This window comes from Solea solea, chromosome 19 (genome assembly GCF_958295425.1).
Source record: "Solea solea chromosome 19, fSolSol10.1, whole genome shotgun sequence".
NCBI lineage: Eukaryota > Metazoa > Chordata > Actinopteri > Pleuronectiformes > Soleidae > Solea > Solea solea.
Window position 1 is genome coordinate 4,509,949 of NC_081152.1, and position 17,174 is coordinate 4,527,122.

General features: G+C 40.1%; 1 protein-coding gene across 2 annotated transcripts; it reads left to right on the plus strand.

The window, feature by feature from the left end:
- Positions 1-506: 506 nt before the first annotated feature.
- Positions 507-14,169, plus strand: LOC131446450 (secretory carrier-associated membrane protein 1-like). Of its 2 annotated transcripts, none has more exons than XM_058617676.1 (9): positions 507-760; positions 6,649-6,726; positions 7,929-8,036; positions 8,530-8,641; positions 10,014-10,142; positions 11,783-11,942; positions 12,926-13,027; positions 13,256-13,373; positions 13,966-14,169. In XM_058617676.1, the coding sequence occupies exons 1-9, from the start codon at positions 704-706 to the stop codon at positions 14,113-14,115; spliced, it is 1,014 nt and encodes a 337-aa protein (XP_058473659.1). In that variant the 5' UTR covers positions 507-703; the 3' UTR covers positions 14,116-14,169. The 2 variants fall into 2 exon arrangements, with proteins under 2 accessions (XP_058473659.1, XP_058473660.1); XM_058617677.1 differs by lacking the exon at positions 507-760 and adding an exon at positions 5,180-5,276.
- Positions 14,170-17,174: the final 3,005 nt, after the last annotated feature.

Consider the following 17,174-nt stretch of genomic DNA (forward strand, 5'->3'; position numbering starts at 1 on the left):
GCTTCTGCATCTCCCCCCATAAAGCAGTATGGAATGGCTTAGAGTATAGTCTTTCTTCTTCTGTGTGTTTTAATAGCAGCTTGCATTCCATGACGTTGCATTCCTGCCATCTTCTGGAATCAGTAAACTCCTACACTACCCTGTCTGAAATATTCTTATTCATCCCTTCAATTTCATCCTATTCTTATCCTATGTCTTTACTTGTAATATGTACTTGCACCATTGTCTTTGACCTGTGTGTGATCCACCTTTAATTATAAGGTAGATCACAAACATATTATTATTATTAGAGGGATTGCTGTGCAAGCAGTATATGTTCCTCTACGTTGTTGTTGTTGTTATTAGGAGTAAATGCTGACTCAGCAATTACAAACATTTCTAAAAAAACAAACAAAAAACCCAACAACTTTTAAAGTGTTTTTAACGTTTGATATGAAAACTAAAACTAGCACGTCATCTGGCTTTACTTCCGCCTGGTTGTGTCACATGGGCTCTGCTGCTGTCGACCAATCCCGCACAACGGACAGTAGCGTCTCCAGAAACTGTCCACACTTGACTTCACCTCCGACCGTGTCATCCACTTGCGTGTGTCCGCCTCACGGTGAGACTGTGTGGGGTGTCTCTGTGGCAGCAGCCGACCTCGACTACGGTTTGAAAGAGTGATTTGATACACATTAGACAGGAAAGGACTCGTGTAAGGAGAATGTCGGATTTCGACAGCAATCCGTTCGCGGACCCGGACTTCAGCAACCCGTTTCAGGTAACGTAAGCTAGCTGACGTAGCTACATTAGCGTTAGCTACTGGATTGTTTCACAGTAATTACGACGTAGTTAACCAAGCGACTGTCAGTGGGCAATATGTACTAAACTGCTGTGATAACGTCATTTCCGGGCTAAAACCATAACCCACTTGTTGGTAGGCTTTACTTGCATACTAAAGCTTACTTAGACGAACACTTTAGTCTACACTTTGGCTCACTGAAGAGTGACACCACATGTGTGTGTGCGTTATCTCTGATTCTCACTGCAGGTAAATAGTGAGTGTTTAATCAAACACGATATCCCGAGGGCAAACAGCTGATTAATCCAGGATTTTCCGGTTATCCTGGCTGATATAAGCCAAGACATGATTTCATGAAAACAGTGGTATATATAGTAAGTTGCCATGGAGATGTGTTCAATTATGTAAATGACACTCTAATCAGAAACCAATGCGTTTGTTATACTTATTCCATGGTACTATGTATTTTTGGCCTATTTTTATTTTCCCAAGCCTTTATTATAATACTTTAGGTAAAATAGAAGAAAATGTATAAAAATACTATAGCTCAGAAAGAGTTATATTTTTCTCGAAATGCACATTACCTCATGTAATTTGTTCAAATGTCAATGGCTTTCATGTTCTAAAATATCTGAATTACTCAAATCTGACTTGACCTCCTAATCCCGGTTTAACACATTTCACAAAGGACAAGCCTGCCCTCTTGTTTGAACCTTCACTTTTGTTTACTCCAGCACAATACTGTTTATACAGGAGGCAAAGATGTAAACACCGCTTCCTCTACTTTTTCACCCGCCAGACATAATTTCCTTCACACACGTAAAGGGAGCATGCATTTGTTTTGAATTCTTAACTAATGGATACTTTTGAATTCCCCTCGATGTGAAAAAAACAACCTTTTCCCTCAAATACAGATGGGTCATTGAGGGCATTTTCTCACCACTTTTTCATGTGTTAGGTTTTGTCAGGCCTCCAGCTATATTTAGTTTCCACTCCAAAGTGTCCTGTCATGGTGAAAGCATGCATTTGATCATGTGCCCTACAGTCCGTCAGTGAGGAGTGACTCCATCCCTCAGTCAGCCTGCCCCACTCACTAACACACCCACACTCGCCCAGCTCATCACATCTTCTGACTAAAAGTTAACTTAATCATTTGATTTAAGCCAAGAAAACCAACTCATCTGCAAACGATTTTTCATAAAGGCTTTTTAAAACTGCTTAAATATGACCAGTATCTGGTTTTAAGTATTTTCTTCCTCTTTAATGGGAACTTGCACCCATGGTGTACAGAACCCAGTCCGTTATTCTTTCTCATCCTCTTCTTATTATTTCTTCTCCTTCACTTTATTAAAGAAAAATAAACGAATAGTAGTTGTAATAAATAAAAAGGCACTGCTAGTTAGACCAAACAAACAATTTGAATGTCTCTGTGTGATTATGTAGATTTATTGACATTTATTGTGCAATTGTTAATCAGTAACTAGTAATCACACCTCTATATAATAATTCATCTTGTTGTAGCTGAATGTCCGTTTGTACCTTTTCAATGATGCACATGCTTTAAGTTCATTATTAAGATTCTTCCGAAATCTGACTCCTGTGACTGTGACGCAGTGATATTTAGTGTTTTTTGTAGAATTGCTGGTTAAATAAACCTGCACCTCTCAGGTTATACTGTTTTCCCTCAGCTGAAACATGAAACATGAAACACAGCATTTTTAGTTTAATGAAGAGAGAGTTAGTTTCTTCTCTAAAAAAGTTTATTATGAATAGTTCTTATTGCTCTATTTCTGGATAAAGATTGGCCTTGATGTATAAGAGGCTTTAATGTTATTATAAAGTTAATTAAAATCTCAGGATGAGCTAATATGATACTTAGTATCAGTATCAGTACAATACTGGTCAAAGAAACTGGACCGGCTATAGGAAAAGAAAAGTTTGAAACCAAAACCAATCCAAAAACCCATCCTATCATAAGCAGCAACAACTTTTTAAGTGAAATATGTTATCATGACTCTTCAGAATACTTGTTACTGTGTTGGAGCATGGTTTTTGAAAATGGCTGGTTATGGTTGTGGTAAATGAATCAGCTCAAATGTGCCATTAACTGCTTAGTGCTTCAAAAAGAACTGGACTAATATCAGTATTGGTGGATACTCGAGGTTGTGATATCGGTATTCATCCTCCATCTTTCTCTGTCAAGTGTGTGGCGGCGAAAGACGCTTGCAGCAGAGTTTGAGCGTACAAATGTGAATAATTCACCGGCTCCTCATTAACACACTGACATGACTTTAAAAAAAAAACCCTGCTGTTCTTTCTGCCACTTCTCTGTCATTTGTTGGCCCACACTTTTCTTTTTTGCCTGAGGAGAGATGGAGCTTTCTGTGCCACTCTGAGCTATCTTCAATAGTTCATGAAATCATATGGCGCCATCTTGGATGAGACGTGTCTCGAGGAATGGTTCACGCTGTTTTGGCCCATTTTACTGGATGTGGGCTAATTAAATAAAGAAATGAGGCTCCCATGGAATGAAAACCTCCATATGGAAGGATAGATGTTGTGATCGTGACTGGAGCTCAGTCACATTTGCAATCGTGCAGATTATTCCTGTGTTACATCTTGCAGCTAAATGTTTGTGGTGTTGACAGCTTGGATGTGTTGATGTCTGTATTATCAGGATCACAGTGGACATGAGTACTTTGTGTGTTGTTTTGTGATAGGAGAGCCATAACCATGCGGTCTGTTTTCACACTGGCAGACATATCACAGGTGGGTCATGGGTAGAGATGACAAACTATACTTTAGATTAGAGATGTTCCGATACCATTTTTTCCCTCCCGATACCGATTCCGATACTTGTGCTGTGGGTATCGGCCGATACCGAGTACCGATACCGATACCAGTGTGTTATAAAAAAATATATATCATACTACGCCTGCATGACTGTGATATGATTATCATCACCAAATCCTTTACCGTATCAGTCACGGGTGTCAGACAGTGGAATAATCTGGATGAGGAGATGAAAAAATCAGCAAAACGGAGTGTATTTAAAAAGAAGTATGTAGAGATGACCATTAATCGATACAGAATGACCCAGGAGGAAAGTATGACAAAGGTCAGAGACAGAAATCTGTAGACACCGTGAGGATACGGCAGTGGAAGCAAATGTAACCAAACAACAGCTGACATACATGGAGTCTGATTGACTGTCTAGAGCTAGACTGCATCTCTGAGTGCTACCTGATGCTGAAACATGTTTTTGTCAAAATGTCATAAGAAAAAGAAAAATGATGTATTGTATGATGAAAATATGTATTCTGTGGGTAATGGGGACGGGACTAGATAAGCTTTTGCTTCTCCGGCTTTCCCTTTTGGTTATGTGTATTGTTTAAACTACACTAAGATGATGTGTGATGATGAGTGATCTAACTGACATGACCGAAATAAACATACATACATATATATATATACATATATAAATAAATCATTGGTGGTAAGGTTTGGCTCAGGTTAAACCCTCTGTAAAACATGAACGAATACAGCAAATGGACATCATTTATTTTTACCAGTGATATGTTATTTAGTTTTTCAGCTTGTACGTTTGTTTTCACTCTGGTCCAAACACCGCAGCACTGGCAGAGCTTCATGTTTCCATGACGACTGACCGGGAAAGGACGCGCGTGACATCATTTTTACTCGACTCCAGATTGTTAAAATTAGTCTCTGAAGTAACGTTAAACTTTAAAAACAGAGGCATACATACGCAGGACACAGGTACGCTGGTTAGTTGTAGCGCTGCTCTTTTTGTTTAATAAACGGGCCGCTCCAGTTTGACGTTAGACGCGCTAACGGAGCTAGCGCAGCTAACAACGCTAACGGAGCTAACTGGTAAATACTGCCAAACCGCCGACATGATGAGCTAACGTTAGCTCCTTGTCTACAGGTGTCGGGTGATCCGTTCTTCTTCACGCCTCTAAAACAGCACAGCGCAACTGTTTCAAGAGCGGCGAAGAAGAACTGCGTCAGAGCTAACGGAGCTCTATTAAATAACGTGGTATCGGATCGGTGCATGGACTCCAGTACTCGCCGATACCGATACCCACATTTTCGGCAGTATCGGAGGCATTTCCGATACCGGTATCGGAATCGGAACAACTCTACTTTAGATCTGAAGTGGTAACTCCTACACTTGGTGAATATGCATTTGTTTTTTTTTGTTTTTTTGTGGTTGCACAGTACAGGGCAGCATTAAACTTTAAATACAACCTGAAATATTAATGACTCCGGTCTGGTGACAAGTTGCAGTGAGTGTATGTGTGTTAGTGAGAGATGGGGAGTGTGTGTGCGTGTGTGTAAGCAGAAGACGTGCTCCTGGAAATGTAAAAGAGTCAGAGAATCAGAGGCTGAGCTGCACTGGGACTGGATGAGGGTGGATGTTAAATGCTAATCTGCAATTTGAATGAAACTAGAGCCTGACTGACGACAGCTGATGGTAAGCTCATTTATAAAGAGACATGTGTGAGAAATGAAGCTTAACGGATGCCTTCAGGAGCCACCGCTTTTATATGCAAATTGCAGTATTTTATTATTTTTTTTAAAGGTTGGCATTTTAAACACTAGAAGTAAACAAATAGTAGTTGTACTCACACGTTATAATTAGTCCCGAGTAAAGTAGAATATAGATGAGGTCTGTTTCTTACTGATGTTTTATTTAAGTAAAAGTAGTATCAATATATTGGAAGCAAAGTATTACTTGAAAGTACTTGTGCAAAATGGCTCCACTGTGTTTATAGTTGTTGTTTATTACTGTAATAAGATGTAGAGCTGAGCAATTAAATCTCAGTTTGAAGCAAATTCCATAGGCTGCAACTTATTTATTTTTTTTTTTTAATTGTTCCATGTTCTATGCCAGTTCATATTATCTTTTAGTTCTTATCCTTGCATTGGTAGTGATTCATATTTTCATGGTATCTCATGTGGAAATGCTGCATCTTGTTTAAAATCTGCACAGTAAATATTCAACTGGAAAATGTATTTCCCAAATCAAATTGCAATACAGTATGTGATTTATTTTACCCAAATCATTAAGCACCAATCATTTAGATTATGTATCAACAATTAATTGACATTTTATGTGTGTCATTAAACTGTAAAATTGCATCATATTTCATGACTCTATCTTATATTTTATATGGTAATCTCAATACCTACCTCTGGAATGTGTAGCACAGAACAAGTATAATGTTGAAGAAGATACTACAAATAAAGGACTATCTTATCTTATCTTAAATAAGCACATCAGTAAAGGATGTTGAGGCCTGATCGTTTATTTCAGGTTTGTTTGCTGGCTGATAAAATAAAACGTCATTCGAAAACCTAAATGTGCAAATGGTCGTGTTCAAATATGCTTGCCCTGCGAAACAGGAATGTGGGTAAAAGGATTGGCAAGTGCTTTAGCAGTTTTTTTTCTGCACAGCACAGCAAACAGTGTTCCATTTCATCTCTGTCTTCAGTAGCTAGAATCATTCGCCTCGCCGCTGAAACTCGTGGACATGGCTATTTATAGACGTCTTCCTGTGAAAATTATTGGAATCATCCCGTCTTTGTCAGTATTGAATTATAGGCCTGTTGCGTTTCAAATAAAGACGGCTGTTCTGGCTTTGATCTGGTACAATAATGGGGGGTTTTCACAGTTACATGAGACTTTTTTTTTCTTTCATACCATAGAGACTTTCACTTTTGTCCTCTGTGAAAACACAACAATAGACCTATCAAGAGCGAGGTATTCTTGTGCCAGATTTTATTCAGCCTTTCTACTTCCCTTTTTTCACTAACATCTTTTTCTTGTGCCTTTTTTTTTGTAGGATCCGTCAGTGACCCAAGTGAGACCGGCGGTTCCTCCTGGGCTGGAGGAGTACAATCCTTTCACAGATGCCAAACCAGTGAGTGCTTTTACAGATTATCCCGTCAGCTCATTTATCAAAAAAGTGGTTTGGAACAACATTCACTGAATTCTGAGGATTTAGTTTAGTTCCAAAGTGAGCCTTGGTATTTCAGTTTTCACATGATGCAGTAGCAATGGTAATACAATGGTCACTGTTTAATTTTGAAATTGACTTATATGGAAAACCAGATAATAAGACCTAAATTAAGAATTATTATTATTTAAATTCAGAGCCTAACTTCATTCATTCATATTCTAAGTGTTTAACACCTGCATAAAAACCCTATATTAACATGGATGGTCACTCAGTCCAGTATGACTGCAACTAATGCATGTATGTTTTTTAATTAATTGATTAGTTGTTTGGTCTACGGCTAAAACAACTACTCGATAAATTGATTATCAATTGATTACTTAATTAATCGCCAACTATTTTGATAATCGATTCATCGGTTTGAGTGTTTTTTCTGATTTTTCAGCTTCTTAAATGTGAATATTTTCTGGTTTCTTTGCTCCATATCATTAAAACTGAATCTTTTCCAGCACACGATTACGCGATTAATCGAGAAAATGATCGACAGATTAATCGATTATGGAAACAATCGTTAGTTGCAGCCCTAGTTTGGTATATAACGTGCAAAAAAATGTGTTTCCAGAAGCTCAAAATGATGTTATCTTCAAATGAGGAGCAAATAAAGCGGAACATATTTCCATTTAAGTAAATTAAATTTAAACTTTAACTCCAACCATCGATTATCTAAAAAGTTGTTGATTAATTGGCCAATCATCGAATAGTCAATTAACTATTAATAGACTGGTAACCATTGCAGCTCTATTCACTTGCTCTTGGTTGAGGGCCTTTAAGAACATTTGCCATCATAGATTGTAATTGATTTTAATTGATTGTAATTGTTTGATATAAATGACAAGATTGTAAATGAGGTACTTCATTTACACTAATGATTTACACTACTTGTCTCCTTGTTGTTTTCTTTAAATCTCAATCAACCCTGATCCTTACTTTTCAAACGTCAGTATCTTCAGGGGCCGCCCACCATTTTTGAGAAAAGTAATTTCCTCATTATGAGGCATCTCTGGACATTTTAACCAGATCGTTGGTGATGTGTGACTCTCTACAGTATCACAGCAGTAAGCATCGTGAGAGTAAAATGTGTTTGTGCATGTGTTACCCTCTCGTAGAAGCCTGCAGGGACAGCACCCAAGACTGCTGCACCCACCGTCAACACACAACCAGCCATCATGAATCCCACAGAGGAGCCTCCTGCCTACTCGCAGCTTCAGCCACAGGTATGACTGACCACAGCTGGACCTCACAGCTGCTTCATGGCCGACTGAGAAATAGCAGGGTTGACAGACTCATCTATATACTGTATTCATACGCTTGCCATCAGCAAGCAGGCTGCGACATCTACAACGGTTCCTTCTAACGCCACCCGCAGAGGTTTAGATGTACTGGAGGCAGCTGCTTTCATGCCTTGTTTGTGGACAGAAAAGTAGCTCAGCAGGAAGCGTCTGGATTTGTATCTATGACTGGGTTTTTCTAACTCCACACTGGCAGAGGAAATAACTTGTGATGCTGCATCTCATTTGTAAGCAGACTCCTGGGAGCGTGTTGCTGTGATGTCTCACCTCCTACTGGTGCTGCCCCTCCAGAGAGTTTGATTTATGCCAAAAGAGAAAACAGAACATTTCTACTGAGCTTAACAAAAAAACTAAGGAGGTCTCCTCTACTTCTTACCAGTGTGTAATCAAATTTATTTGTGTGTGTGTGTTTTTGTAGGAGCAGCCGCGAGCAGCTGCCGAGCTCTTAAAGCGACAGGAGGAGCTGGAAAGGAAGGCTGCAGAGCTGGACCGCCGGGAGAGAGAAATGCAGTCACTCAGTGCTTCAGGAGGTCAGCATCAGACACCGGTCTATGAGTACAGCTGCAGATCAGAGTTACACATCAAAAACATGTGCGGCTCCTAGACCCACACAGGAAAAAAACCCCAGCTTGATTGAGGCCACATCTACACAATCTTTTTCTGTGCCGTTTTCAAAAAATATCCCCTTAAAGAAGGCATTCGTGTCTTTTCCATGTGCACATTCAGTGACTTTACTGTGAAAAGCGACATTCTGTCATAAACCTAAATACTTTATGAGAGAGTTTGTCTGCTGGAAGGCTCCATGGTAAACCAAGGTAATCTCATCCTGGTTCTAGCTTCATGTTAAGTTGATATATCATCTAATTCTCATCTTAAATGTAAACAAAAAAATTTCTCAGAAGAAAATGTAAACATGCCTACACCTTTACTGAGCCAAATATTCTGAAACCACTGTTCTAGCTTATTACTGGTAAATAAAACTTAACGTTAGCTAAAATTGATTAAGACAAAGTTAATTATTTTTCTTAAAATTTGATTATTTTTCTAGTGCAAAACTTTTTTTTGCAGTGTATAGGATTTTTTTTGCTGTTGTAATTAGTTCCCTTTGCCTCTGTTACTCAAAAGGCTTAGGCCTGGTTTACACTGCATGCGTCTTCATTGTGGCCCCCATGTTAACAAATGAGAGTGTCTGATCTATTCTGAATACATATAAAACATACATACTGTGTTGTTAAAACAGTTTTTAGTTGCTGTCTGTGGAGGAAATGAAGGCTACAACTACAGGAAATCTATATTAAACAGGTGAATGCCACAATGCCACACAGCTGCGATGCACACACGACTCGTACAGTGTGAACCAGGCCTTAGAGAAGCCATTGCACACCATCACTGGTTGAACTGCACCATTTGCAGTATGATTTGTGTGGGTTTTCTCAAAAACTGGGTTAGAGCTACGTGGTAAAATGATGGCAGAAGAAGAAGAAAAAGCCAGATGAATATGATGAGAGACTGCTTTGATCTTCGATCTCAGCAGGCACTAATAAACAGGTTTCCCAAAAGAGCAAACTCACCCGTTATATTCCCATAGATCATATACAGAGAAGACAGCTTGAGTTTTCTACTTTGAACCATATTAGCCACGGTAAATAAATAGCATATCTTCTGCAGTATATCTCAGTGAACATCTGTGTATCATATTAACTAATAACTGAGTTAGCATGCACACAGGAATCCAGTCAATGCATTTACCATAATGTACAGGGTTACTGTAAAATCATGCTTACTCGCAGCCAAAAAGATACTATTTTTAAACCATGGGTTTACAAAGGTTATAAGTAAATTCAGAATACAACGTTGACTCATATTTCAATCACAAGCTTGACTTTTATTCTCCTGTTTCAGGCAGGAAAAACAACTGGCCTCCACTTCCCGAGAAGTCACCCGTGGGTCCCTGTTTCTACCATGACATTACCGTGGATATTCCTGTCGAGTTTCAGAAAACCGTCAAGATCATGTACTACCTCTGGATGTGTGAGTCAGTGTTTGTATTCCTATGTGTTCCAGTTCATAGGCTGCTTCCTTTGGAGGATGCGTGGCCTCCACAGCCCCACGTAGACTGTGAAGGGTGAATCAAAGTATGATACAAGTGCATAAGTCTTTTGAATGTACTTAATGTAAGGGTCTTGATCTGTAGAGGCTGTCATCTTGTGCTGCCAAACCAGACATAACGTATGTTCTGTAGGTTAAATTCAACAAAAACGATGAAGAACGACATCCTGTCGGGTATGTGAAGACCACCAATCATCTATTTGTTACTACCTGCAGTGTTAAATAATTCTTTACTTACTCGACCTTTAAGGCCAGCTATTCAATTGGGTCGAAGCCTGGTAGTTATATATAAAAGTGTGTTCTTCAGATGGTTTGTTATTGTTGGACACCATTAGCTCCTTTCCAAATATTTGTCACAGGCATGCAGGGAATTCTGGGATGGGTTTGGGCTGTGAAGGAAGCACCTGTTGGATTCTTTGTTGCTCAGGGATGGAGCTGCATTTTGAGGAGTCTGCGCGATGGGACAGCTGAGTTGCTGCAACCCTCTGAATAGGAACACACTGCTGTCGGCGGGTCGGCCCGTGACATTAAATCCTGTCTGAATACCATGCCACTGTATGCACAGATGTTCCCCAGAGAAGGACTCCTGCTTTGCTCATTACATTTTTCTCTTCTCACAGAAAAAAAAAGATTTGCTGTCGTCAGCGAATTGTTTTGATAGGTTTCGGTGGAATTTGGTTCAGTCCGCGACAAACCGCTGAGCTTCAGATATATAACAAGCGTGACATTAATATTTGGCTCCGAGCAGCCCTCGCTACAGCCTCACAGACTTGACTTTAGACTCAGTTCTGTTTTCATATGTTGAACATGTTGCTGGGCGGAGTAGCCCACAGATAACATGTGTTTTCTTTAAAAAGATAGTAAATCACATGAGTGTATCAATGGAACCCTCATGAATAGAAGGGAAACGGACTTCTTTTCCTCCTTGTCTGTCGTCTTAAGTGCTCAGCCCCGATGACATTTAAAATTACAATTTGCATCTGAGATTAAGGGAGTGACTGGTTTCCTGTGGAATCCAGCAGCCACATGACAGGGACATGTGATGCAATCATGTGGTTTGATGAAGTGACTGGGTCAGATGATTGCTTAAAGATTGGTTTAGAAATAGACCTCGGCGAGCAGTAGATGCCCTAGAAGAAACCATTCTTCCTCTCTCCATTTTGTGCTTTTACTTAATTCGGAGATTAATGTCGGATAAAAAGGAGGAATCTCAAACTTTCATACAAGCTGGGACCTAAAAGGAAGCAGACACTGCTCCCTACCACCCCCACTCCGCTGTGGTATGTCAGTCAGCAGCGTTATGTCGTATTTCACACCATGATAGAAAATCCACTTCGTTTTACAGAGTCTGCCACTGTACAGGTACGTCTGTAACCACACAGTGACTGTTTAGGTTCCCCGGGAACAAATGGAGTTAACAATTCATTATTAAGTGTCAGAGTGTGTGAGTTGTGCTCTCAGAACCTGCGAGCTCTGATATATACAGTCGTAACATACCGAGAATGCCATCGACGCCTGTCCCACTTTCATTAAAAACCCATTTCTATTTCCTTATTCCTCAGTTCATACCGGAACCCTGCTTATTAACATGGTCGGCTGCCTGGCCTGGTTCGCTGTAGACTCAGGACGTGGCATTGACTTTGGCTTGTCCATCCTCTGGTTTCTGCTCTTCACGCCCTGCTCTTTCGTCTGTTGGTACAGACCGCTTTACACAGCCTTCAGGTGAACAACACACATGTCTTTGCTGAAAAGAACGTTTCTCCAGGTACTCTTAGGCTGCATCCATAGTACATAGTACTCACTCAGGCACCTTCTACCGCTTTATCCTCCACACAGCTGACATAGGGCGAAAGGCGGGGTCACACCCTGAACACATAGAGACAAACAACTATTCACTCTCACATTAACACCTATGGTCAATTTAGAGTGCCCAATTTGCCTAATCCCCAAATCTGCATGTTTTTGGACAACTGGAGAACCCGGAGAAAACCCACGCACAAACAGGGAGAACGTGCAAACTCCACACAGAAAGGTCCTTGTTCTTGCTGCAAAGGCAGGAGTGCTAACCACTACACCAACCGTGTGGCCCGCATCTATACTAAAACATACTAAAAACAAAAACATATGTTTTTAGTATGTATCTTAAGGCTTAAATGTTAGAAATCAATGGCAGAGTTTCTAAACGTTTAGGATTAGAGTCTTTAAAAGTCCTAGGACGTTTGGTGCAGATTGCACCTGCTGTAATAGACAATAAAGTTCAAATAAACAACATTGCATTCCATTATAAAACAAACACAGTGTGTATCATCGCAATAACATCAACTCAGAATATGTAAAATATGTAAAACTGAGGCCGTTGGCATTTAAAAGGGTACTGTAACCTCTGTTCAAAACAGTGGAGATTTCCGAAACATGCAAACTAGGAGCTACACTTGCACTCATGCATGTACCGTTACACATAACTGTCCCATCTTCTGTTCTATTTTTTATAAACATTGCCAAGAATATGCATATTAAATTGTGAATTTACAGGATGTACCATTGTTATCGGTGAAACCGGAATTTTCTTTAATCCCTGATGACATGTCATCGTCATTTAATGACTCAAAGGACGGAAACAATGTTCCTTTTATTGCAGTAAATGTGTTCAAGTGATCATTCTGCTGTGTTGTTCATCACATCTCTTTGGTGTCATCCTTTTGCAGGAGTGACAGCTCATTCCGATTTTTCCTTTTCTTCTTCGTGTACATCTGTCAGTTTGGCGTCTATGTGCTCCAGTGTATCGGCATCCCTGGCTGGGGCGCCAGGTGAGACAACGGCGCATGGAGACGCAAAGAAAACTAATGTTTTGACTGTGTTTTTAGAAAATGTAAATCAAACAGGAAACAGATGTAGTTATTAGGGACTAGTTTCGCTCTGTCAAGTTAAATGCGGAGCTCAGTGGCTCAGATGAACACACTGGACATCAGCTGTATCAGTGTAGTGTTTGACTGCGTCACCAGATTCATGGACAGTGACGACTTTCTTGTTTCCAGTGGTTGGATCTCAGCTCTGACTTGCCTGAACAGGAGCATCCCAGTGGGCATTATAATGATCCTCATCGCTGCTCTCTTTACCTCGCTGGCCGTCATGTCACTCATCATGTTTAAAAAGGTAAAGCAAACACACAACAAAACCAAAACTTCAGAAACTCTTGTTTCTGTAAAAATGCATTTAAAAACTAAACTATGTGTCATTTGTTTAACCTTCTTTTAACAAATTAAAGTTAAGTATTTATGTCTTTCCCCACACTATTAATTAAGTTTATAGAAGAAGAAATCTCAGCGTGTAAAGGCTAAAGGCCCTGGTACGCATGCCGAAGTGCGCGTCGCATATCTCGGACCATGGTATACTCGCGCGTCCTGTAGTATCTCACTTCACCATCGGGTGGCGGTACCAATAAATCTGGGATAAGGCCACGTTTTAGCTTCTATTTGGGGAAAATCACAATTTTTAGTATCTTTAATTCCTAAATGATTAAAAAGAGTAATAAAAAGAAAAGGTTATGTGACCCAGTGGTGAATTATTCAGTGTATTGCAGGCATTGGTTTCTTAATTTATATTTAACAAATACTTTCTACAAATAAAATAAAAGCTAAACTCTGCAATTTGTCGGTTAAATGTTCTGGAAATGGGGGTCGTAATTCAAGTAGCTGTCACCGACTGCCTCTCCATCTCATGTCTCCTCGTCTGTCATCCGCACCAGGTCCATGCGATGTACAGAACCACCGGCGCCAGCTTCGAGAAGGCCCAGCAGGAGTTTGCCACGGGCGTCATGACCAACAAGACGGTCCAGATGGCCGCGGCCAATGCCGCCTCCAGGGCCGCGCAAGAAAGCTTCAAAGAGCAGATCTGATTGGCCCGGAGAGCTCGCTCATCTCTCTCTCTCTCTCTCTCTCTCTCTCTCTCTCTCTCTCTCTCTCTCTCTCTCTCTCTCTCTCTCTCTCTCTCTCTCTCTCTCTCTGTCTCTCTGTCCATCCAGTCATCAACCCTCCCTCTCTCCCTCCCTCCGCCCCTCAGCTCACAAACACAGCATCAATCTCCATCCAGCCGAACTCCCTGTTAGAACACACGCAGTGTCCCGCAGCCTTCTGACCATATCAGAGAATCTATGATTCTGTGAACCCCTCGTCAACAAAGCTGCACTCCCACCACTCAACCAGCGTGCTCTGTTTTGTTTTATCTGAGTGTGAGTGTGTGTGTGTGTGTGTGGCCATCGAAATGTTTGTTTGTTTGTTTGTTTGTTTGTTTGTTTGTGTGTCTATTTAAATGTCTGCTCTGCCTCGAGTCCTCTGCGCCGTGTGCCGAATGACTGCAACGTAGCCGAACCAAGTCCGACTCCCTGAAGTCACAAGGTGCGTTTTCCACCATGAGCTGCGACAGAGAGGCTCTTTGTGTGTGTGTGTGAGCTGCTCTTTAACTTATCAACATAATCACTACTATCTATTTTTTGAAAAAAGAATTTATCGCGGGACAAATGGAAACGATGTAGTACTCCCTTGTTGTTATGGAACGCACATGCAGATAATAGTTTGCTGAGCACATACCTGAACACTACTGCCCCCTGGTGGAGGAATATTGTGTTGTTAAAGATGAATGCCGTGCATTCCAGTTCACTGCTTTGCCTTCTGCTGTTTTGTGTTTTGTTTTTCTTTCTTTCTTCCTTTAGAAATTGGGTTGTTGAGTTGTTGTGTAGTCTTTATCCTTAAAGTGATGCGTCAAAGCAGTTTAGATCAGTTAAATATCAAAAACTCATCAAATCATCTGCTAGATTATATTTTATATTGCAATGTCAGAAATTGGGGGAAAGTGCAGGTCTTTTAAAGATTTTATTTTGAGAACAAAGACAGTGTCAGAGCTCGTTCTTTGGACGAGACACAGGAACAGCAGCCATTTCCCACACAGGGAAACATACAGAACATTCACATCTAATGTTAGTTTAGAGTTTTCTGACTCATAACACCTCCTTCACCTGCCTTTAAGCAGTGTTTGACTACTTATTCTTTATTTTGGGTGGATTAAATCTTTTAAACGTTCCCTTAAGTATCTCTCTGATTGAAATAATGAGCCTTTATTGATCAACACGTCTGATCATCAGACGACGTGTGCAGTCCCCCCCGGCCTCCCTCCTCTCCCGCTCATAACTCACACGCGTCACATCCACAGCAAACCAATGACCGACGCCGCTAACATCCACTGTGTTGTACATACAACTGCATGTCCGTGTGGATCTGGAGAGTGAGTTTTCCTCTCCAGCGTTTCGTTTGCCGTGGAGATTTACCTCAGTTGTTCTCAGGATGTGCTCTTCACCTGCATGACGAGGTGAACTATTATACTAAATTAAAACACACACGTGTGTGCGGTCTACATGAACGTATATTTTAATTAGAATAAGTCATGACGAACCCTGGCCAGTGATGATTGCTTGCTTGTTAAGAAGTTGAGGATTGCAGTTTGACTATCTGTTAATTTGAACCAAAACCACAATCAGATCCACAATCTAATCTGGAGGTAGGGTCACTTGATTATTTTATTTTATTTCCAATGGTTCAAATGCATTTTACCTGCTGAAACCTTGTCTTTAAATGTGTCTTTGAGTGCAGGAGCTCAGATTATCCCTCGTCTGTCATGTCTTATGTTAAAGCCAGTGAAGCCTTTGTGTGTATGTGATGTGTCGGAGTGTGAATATCAAGGGAATATGTAGCCTTTCAAGTCTTAATCTGTGTGCAGGGCAGAGTCTGGGACCATTATTGACTTCTTTCTTTGTTTTCACTGTAATCTGTGGGACTTCGTGAAACCTGCCTTGATTTACTCCCACTGGCTTAATTGAGACAGCAGTACATGTTCTGTGCTGTGCTTCATTTATTTAGATTTAAGACAAACCAGGATAAACACGATCAGACTGTGAAGCGATGTGAACTGTGACACACTGGAGAAAGCGCTGTGTGCTTCACCTTAATCCGCGGGAACGATATTAAACTTAAAAGCAGTGAAATTTGATTGAAACTCTCCAGAAATATAATGTTTGTATATTTTGTATAATTTACAGATGGTCAGCAGTTTTTTTTTGGGTTGCAGTTTGTTGTCATTTTAAGATGCACTGTTGTTTTTCAGCTTCAGTCGCATGTTGTAGTTTTGAGTTTTGTATATTTATTGTAGCACTGAATAAAATTCTTCTTCTCTGCATGTTTTTTTTTCTTCTTCTGTTTTGTCTCATGCAAGGTGAGAAAAGACAGTGGCTCAGAGTGAGTCATCTTTCAAAAAAAGGGGTGCAGGTTTGATTCCCAACTCCTCTAGTCTGCATCTTGATGTGTTCTTGGGCAGGAAACTGAACAGCAAAGGGTATGAAAGATGTGTTCTCGCCAATGTGCCACACAAAGAAACAGAAAATCACAAGTGGATTTAAAGTGCACTGGCAGCCGAATGCCAGAAGGGGTCACTAGTTGCCAAAGAACATAATGTGTTGCAGATGTAAAATACAGATTGTTCAGCTCTACTATGTAAAGTAATTAAGACATAAAATGATGACATATTTTCACCAGGGCAGCTCATTTATTCAGCACTGCATGTACTACGTGTGTGTACATATATATATATATATATATGTGTGTATATATACATATATGCACACATATATACTGTACATATATATGTATATATATATATATGTGTATGTATGTATATATATATATATATATATATATATATATATATATATATATATATATATACATACATGTACATATATATATGCATATCACACACATACATAAGGAAATCTCTTTGAATTGCAACAAAAAACTCCTCGAGAATGGAAACGTAGTGTAAATCCCAGGAGATTAACACAGTTTACACAAACCAGTGTGTTTCAGTCTGGCACCAACAATCAAACACACTCTTTTTTTATATCCACCC